The sequence below is a fragment of the Oratosquilla oratoria genome, chromosome 34 (genome assembly GCF_046742065.1).
Source record: "Oratosquilla oratoria isolate Oo_2021 chromosome 34, ASM4674206v1, whole genome shotgun sequence".
Taxonomy (NCBI): domain Eukaryota; kingdom Metazoa; phylum Arthropoda; class Malacostraca; order Stomatopoda; family Squillidae; genus Oratosquilla; species Oratosquilla oratoria.
Genome location: NC_134810.1, coordinates 4,910,383 through 4,918,250, shown reverse-complemented (window position 1 = coordinate 4,918,250; position 7,868 = coordinate 4,910,383). Strand labels below are relative to the sequence as shown.

General features: G+C 38.5%; 1 protein-coding gene across 1 annotated transcript; it reads left to right on the top strand.

Moving 5' to 3' along the window:
• The first annotated feature begins 1,070 nt into the window (after positions 1-1,070).
• LOC143018317 (uncharacterized) lies at positions 1,071-7,072 on the top strand. The gene is made up of 3 exons (XM_076173677.1): positions 1,071-1,679; positions 2,641-2,649; positions 7,055-7,072. The coding sequence occupies exons 1-3, from the start codon at positions 1,071-1,073 to the stop codon at positions 7,070-7,072; spliced, it is 636 nt and encodes a 211-aa protein (XP_076029792.1).
• The last annotated feature ends 796 nt before the right edge of the window (positions 7,073-7,868 follow it).

Here is a 7,868-nt window from a genome sequence, read left to right as displayed (position 1 = left end):
ATTATGACAGAGACCAAAAATTAAAGATTAGAACTGTCCGTGTAACACGAAAGCCGGATGAGAAACTCTCCAAACAAACAGTAAACCGTAGAAAAAGAGAACAAAAGGAAATAACAGAAAACCAGTCCATAGTCACACTCTTCTACGATTATATGGCTGAACACAACAGTTGCCTATCCGGTATGCTCCAAGAGCTTGAGACTGCAAAGGGGTTGATTGAGGCTCACATGAAGAAGTATGATAGTGTGCCAAACGTGTCAATCACGTTAAAGTCTGCTGAGGGTGTACAAACCCGGGAACATAAGGGAGTCTATCACCTCCCGACAGCTTTTGTTGAGGTGGGGGCAATAGTCAAGTTAGACCCTGCAAAAGATCCAATGCGTGTAATCATCAGTTCAATAAAAGAGAGTTCAAAGTATAGAACGCGTTTGGTCCATCACACGAATTTCTTTTATGATAGTTTCCAGTATCCACTATTGTTCCCTAACGGGGATCTTTGCTATAGTCATCAATTCAAGAAAAATAAGAAGTTAAAAATAGGGAAATGTGACAATAAAGAGAGTGATGAACCACCTTCGTTCGAACAGCAATTAGAAGCCACCTCAGCGAAAACGTACGACACCCTTAGCCCTTGCATGTACTACTCATCTCTTTACATGGAACGTGAAGGTAGCTTTAACTACTTGACAAAGATGCGAAGGTTATTCCAGCAATTCGTGGTCGACAACTATGTGAAGGTTGAGTCGTTGCGGTTATCGTTCATAGAGTTTAACCAGAGTACAATGCGAAAAGAACGTGCCGATATTTTGGCTGCAGACTCGGGGAAGAACGTCGGTCAAAGAGTGATAATACCTCCCACTTTCGTGGGAGGACCCAGGTATATGAAGCAGCGTCACCAAGATGCACTAACGTACGTTACAACGTACGGTTCTCCGGATTTCTTCATTACGTTCACGATGAACCCTCACTGGGAAGAGTTGAAAGATGCTGTTAGCGCTACCAGCGTAGGCGACGTTGCCATATAAAATCAGATTTAAGACAGGCCAGATTTAGTGAGTAGGGTGTTCAATATGAAAATAGATGCCCTCATAGATGAGTTGGTGAAGAAAAGGGTTTTCGGTGGTGTTAAGGTTCACATATACAGTATCGAGTGGCAGAAACGAGGACTTCCCCATGCACACATTTTGTTGTGGATGGAAAAACGTGTAACTGCATCGTTGGTTGATGAAATCATATCAGCAGAGATACCGGACCCTGAAAAGGAGCCCAGGTTACACGATATTGTAACACGTAATATGATTCACGGTCCTTGCAAGGGTTTCAATGAGCAACAACCCTGTTGTCAGGGCAAAAACAGTAAAGGTGACACCTGTGGTAAGGGTTTCCCAAAGGTTTGCAGGGAAGAACTCCTATTTGGTAATAACGGATACCCTCTGTATAAAAGGAGATCAATAGGTCAAGGAGGAAACTCTATTGTTAAGAAAGTCAAGGGGAAGGACGTCACTATCGAAAATTCGTGGGTTGTGCCCTACAATGCTTATCTTTGCCTATTCTTTGATACTCACATTAACATGGAGTGTGCCAACACCATAAAGAGTATCGCTTATGTTACAAAGTACCTAAACAAGGGTTGTGATCGTATCCTTTACACTAAAGAGGTTGAGGAAACGGTGAACGAGGTAAAGAATTACCAGGAGGCCCGTTTCGTTAATGCAAATGAGGCTACTTGGAAGATATTTAGGTTCCCGATACATAAAAATAGCCCAGCAGTGCTGTCACTAGATCTTCATTTGGAGGGAGAAAACGAGGTCTTTTACAAGGATTCGGATAGTACCGAATCCCTAAACAAAAAATCGAACATAGATACACAACTCACTGCGTTTTTTCAACTTTGTACGCAAAATAAGTTCGCAGCTGAGCTTTATTACCACCAGGTACCTAACCATTTCCTTTGGGATAAAAAATTGAACATTTGGCGAGAGCGGAAGACATGTCGGACAACATTGGGTCGCATAAGGGCGGTTAACACCAAGACTGTAGAATTATTCTATATGAGGTTACTGCTGACGCATATAAAGGGCCCTACTTCATTTGAAGCTCTCAGAACTCACGAGGGTCGTAGGTACGACACGTACCGAGAGACGGTTAAAGCTATGGGTCTCATAAATGACGAAGAGACTTGGCGGCAAACTATATTGGAAATCATCAATCACACAAATGATCGAAAAAAGCTTCGAGAAACATACGCGAGTATGCTGGTGTTTTCAGATTTGGAGGATCAGTCTACGATTTGGATTGAGACTAAGGACCTTTTTTCAAGTGATTTCCTTCATCAGTCCGGTTTGAAAGACTATAACGATGAGATTTATCTCGATGCTCTTGACGATATACAGGAACACGTTTGGAACTGTGGAGGAAAAGATATCACAGAGTATGGGCTGTCCAAGAGTAGAAACCGGGAAAAGTCGAGCAACGTCATTTGCCGGGAACGGTCGTACAACAAAGAAAAACTCATGAAGGAAGTTAACGATAAGTTGACTATCATAAACATTAAACAGTGGCATTGTTACGATGTCATAATGTTACGGATAAAGAACGCTAATAAGAGCATGAATAATGGAGTGTTTTTGAATGCTCCAGGTGGCACCGGTAAGTCATTTGTGCTTAACACTTTATTGGACTCTGTCCGTTCCATGGGGAAGATAGCTTTGGCTGTAGCTTCTTCTGGGATTACTGCTACTGCTTTGGACGGTGGTAGAACAGCTCATAACATGTTCAAGATGCCCCTAATGGAATACAATGAAGTGAGAACATGTGGCATCAAGAAGAATACCGATGTAGCACAGCTTATGAATATGACATCCTTGATAGTCTGGGATGAAGTTGTTATGGCAAACAAGAACACTTTGGAGGCATTGGATATCACTTTGAGAGACATAACCGGTAACGACGCTTTCATGGGAGGAATAGTGTTTGTGTGTGCTGGGGACTTCAGGCAAATCTTACCTCTCATTCGAGGTGGTGGAAAGGATGACGAACTTGGGTATTGCATCAAGTCAAGTGGCTTTTGGGAAGACCTTATCAAAATCGAACTTACCGAAAATGTGAGGCTGAAAACTACAGACCAAGAAAACAAGAAATTTGCACGATCCTTATTGTTGTTGGGGCAGGGACATAGTGGCCCTACTAAATTACCAAAAAAAAATCGGAATAATGACTCGGAGTCGGGAAGAATTAATTGGTCAAGTTTACGGGGGTCTCTCCGATAATGTTCTTAACGAACGTTTTTTTGGAGAGTAGGGTGATAGTAAGCCCTACAAATAACGACGTAGACGCAACCAACGATATTGTGTATGACATGTTTGAAGGAAGGGAGAAAACATTCCTAAGTATTGATAGTCCGATTGAAATAGGTTCGGATATACAGACCTCTGTATGCGGGTTAAGGTTGGTTGCGTGGTAATGGTTATGAGAAATATTACTCCTCCCAAGTTGTGTAATGGTACGCGATTGATGGTCACCAACTTTGAAAAGAACACTATCGTTGGCAAGATTCTAGGGGGAACGTATTCAGGAGAACAGACCGTAATCCCCAGGATAACACTCGAGTCCACGGATTCAAGTATCCCCTTCAAGCGCAAGCAGTTCCCTGTCAAGTTGAGTTTTGCCATGACAATTAACAAGTCGCAAGGGCAAACATTTGAAAAATGTGGACTTTTGCTAGATGGCACCCAGTGCTTCGCACATGGACAATTGTACGTTGCGTGTTCCCGTGTTACGAGTTGGGATTCACTATAATACTATACTGGGTGGAAGAAGGTTAAAGACAGTGAATGTCGAAGACTACCTACCAGCGTAGTATACAAAGAGTTATTCTTTGCCCAAGATGTGCCAGTAGAGCTTGAACAACAATCAAGGGTGGTGACCGAACACTCGGACGACGCAGCGATAGCAGAAAAAGAACCTGATCAGTCCATGGTAGTAATCCTTCCAATATCGGAGAAAGAGGCAATCGATATATTACTCCCAGACTACACTTATGACAGTGAAGAAAATAAAGAAAACCGACACCCCCTGAAAGTACTGTAAAAGAATAAATAGAGGCTATGCAACGTAAACTTGGACATAAACTTGACAATATCAACGAGGCTGTAAATTTACAACGTAAACTTAAACATAAACTTGACAATATCAACGAGGCTGTAAATAAGTTGTTGGAGTCATCGGGTGAGGAGCCTACTGAAGAGGGAAGATCGTTGGCACCCAAGAGGAAAAGGGAAGGTGATGAGACAGAAGGTGAACCTATAAAGCGTGTGAAGATAGATGATAAGGCTGATTCAGATAAATAAAGCAATCGGAATTAAAAAAAAAAAAAAAAAAAAAAAAAGATGCGCGGAGCGCACTGCGAGCGAAGTGAGTGACCCGCGTAGCGGGTCTTGCCGAAGGCCAAGCACCCCTGGCGTAGCCAGGGCTGGCGTAAGCCAGGTGCTTGTATATATAAAAATCATAAAAAAATAGGATAAAATAAAATAAATAAAATAGAATAAAAATCATGATAACATAAATACTAATAAATAGAATAAATAAATGTATAGGTATAGTTAGATAATAAGCAAACAGGTAAATAGTAAATAATAATAAATTGGCAGGTAAAAATAATAAATGAAAATCAAGCAAATAATAAACAAACAGACAAATAATAACAAACAAATAAACAAACAATATAAAATAAATGGCAGTCATTAGAGCATCTTGTTTAGATGTTTATCTAAACGAATCTTAAAGCTCCGAACTGAACTGCAGGAAGTCTATTCCATTCATTAAATACGCGGTTGGCGAAGTTGTTTCTACCTACTTCCAAATTAAATCTATCTCCTGACAGTTTGAGACCATTATTTCTTGTCGGATTCTCATACAGTGTAAAAGTTTTGTCACTTTTGATGTTGTCGATCCCCTTTAGAGTCTTAAAAACCTGTATCAAGTTACCTTTGAGTACGCTTTTTTTAGGGAAAAGAGATTCATGTGTTTTAGTTGGTTGGAATCAGTTTTGTGGATCGCCGTTGTACTTTTTCCAATATGTCAATGTCTTTAATGAGATTCGGTGACCATACGGAAACAGCATATTCCAATTGTGGACGAACTAACGATTTATATAGCTTGTTAATGAGAGATGAACTTTTGAAGTCAAAGGATGGCGTAATCAGTCCTAGAACCTTATTTGCTTTCCCAGAGGCTGATATACACTGCTTAGAGGATTTCAGATAGTTAATGATAATTACCCCTAGTTCCTTCTCACTATTTGCTTTTGTTAACGAACTTACAAATAACATATAGTCGTACTTACTGTTATTTTTACCTATATGCATAACCTTGCATTTACTTGTGTTAAGTTTCATTAGCCACTTTTCAGACCTTTCCTGTAATTTATCTAAATCTTCTTGGATATCTAATTGATTTAAGTGATTATTTGCAATTCCGCACAATTTTGTATCACCAGCAAATTTGGAAACAATAGATTTTACTCCGTGGTCTATATCATTTATATATACTACGGATAGAAGGGGCCTAAGAACGGAACCCTGAAGAACTCCATTTGGGAAATTTTTCCATCTGAATGTTTTGCCATTTAAAGCAACTCTCTCTTTTTGATCAATTAAACCTATTTCTAGTCCAACTTAATAGGCTACCACTTACTCCGTGTGAAGCTAATTTAGTAAGTAGTCTTTCGTTGGGGACGGTATCAAAAGCTTTTGCAAAGTCTAAATATATTAAAGCTATATTGTTTCTTTTGCCATAATTCGAGATGACTGTGTTGTAGAATTCTATTAAGTTAGTCACGCAAGAACGTTTCCGTCTGAAGCCATGCTGGCTATCATTTATCAAACAGTTACTTTCTAAATGATGTTCGATAGCATCTCTGATTATAGTTTCCATCATTTTTCCTATGATTGAAGTCAAGCTTATAGGCCTGTAGTTATTTGGTTTCTTTTTGTCACCTTTTTTAAATATTGGAGTAAAGTTAGCTAGCTTCCATTCTCTTGGGACATCTCCGGATTTGTTGGATTTCTTGAAAATAGTTTCTAGTGGAACGACAATCTCATTTTTAATTTCCTTTAAGATTCTTGAATGCTAACCGTCAGGCTCTGGTGTCTTATTGACTTTGAGTTTCTCTATACACCTTTTAATTTTTTCTTTTGTTATGTTTACTGTAGTGAGTAAGTTTACTCTAGACTTTTCACAGGTTTCAGATTGGAGTTCACTTTGAGGTGTATCTTTTACGAATACTGAGCTAAAATAGTTGTTTAAAATATCACACATTCCTTCGTTTGGATATTCAAGTTAACCGTCAGCAGATAATAGTGAGGCAATGTGATTCCTAATAACCTTTTTATTTCTAATGTAACTATAGAATTCTTTAGGATTCTCTTTGGATTTATCAGCGATATTCATTTTGTATTGTCCTTTTCGTTTTTCATTGTCTTTTTTAAATCTTTCTGTATTATTACATAATTTTAATAGTAATTAGGTGCACCCGAGCACTTGTATTTCTTATAAGTCTCTCTCTTTTTAGCAAATTTTTTTTTCTGTTTCTTTGTGGAGCCATTTTGGACGAGCTTCATCGGGGGGGGGGGGGCTGTCCTTAAACGGGATGAAAGTATTAATCATCTTATCAAACGTATTTTGAAATATTTCCCATATCTGATCTACTGGTCTTTTACTTATTTTTGCCTACCAATCTGTAAGCTGAAGTTCCTGACATAATCCTATGAACCGACTTTAACTGAAATCGGGTATTTTAGATACACAAGGATCTACTCTAAATCTTTTTATCAGTTTCAATCTAACTAAGTTGTGATCGCTATTTGCAATAGTTTCACCAACTTCTACATCGGTTATCATGCTTTCACGGCTAGTAATCAATAGATCGAGTAAGTTTCCATGTCTTGTGAGCTCTTTTACATGCTGAACTAAGTAATTGTCACCATGTTCAAGAGTTATCCAATCAATATCAGTAAAATTGAAATCACCCATTATTGATAAGTCTCGGTTGCAGGAACTAGACAGTTCTTGAAACAACAGTTTGTCATCTGCTAATGATAATGTTTTGACCTATATATTACACCTATATTAATAATTTGTCTATTTGTTTGGGTTAATTCTACCCACAAACTATCTTACGCATCCTCTCTTATTTTCTCTAAAACACAGGCATAGACATTGCTTTTATTGTATAACAGAACACCCCCAACTTTCTTGTGGTTTCTATGCTAATGAAAGTGTTTAAATCCCGCAATATTTAATTCAGCTTCAAACTCTGCCATTTAACCATGTCTCGGTTATTCCTATCATATCGAAATTTTCGCCTTTGACATACGACTATATTTCTTGCAATTTATTCTTAATATTGCGAGCATTAAAGTACATGGTATTAAGAAACTCGTGATTATTTCTTTTTGACACGTTTTGTATGTCAACATTATATTTTACATTATAATTTTGTTCTTTATTGACACATTGCTCTATATTGACATTTGGTGCTTCAATGACATTCAATACCTCACGGAAATTTGCCCCATCACGGACATCTGGTCCCTCACGATCTTTCGATCTCTTATGTACACTTTGCCCCCGTACTTCACTACGTTCCACACCGGCTACCCGTCGTTCGCTGACAATTAGTTCCGCATCCCTTCTTAAAATGATATTCTGTCCTCCACTGACATTATATCCTACCGTGATATTTTGTCCTCCACTATCATTGCATACTATCATGCTATTTTGTCCTCCACTATCATTATATCCCATCTTTATATTTTTTCCTCCATTATTAATACATCCCATAATGTATATTGAGAGAGTCAAGTAAA

What these genes read in the sequence shown, in the direction of transcription:
- LOC143018317 (XM_076173677.1), top strand. Translation starts at nt 1,071, where the DNA reads ATGAAAATAGATGCCCTCATAGATGAGTTGGTGAAGAAAAGGGTTTTC.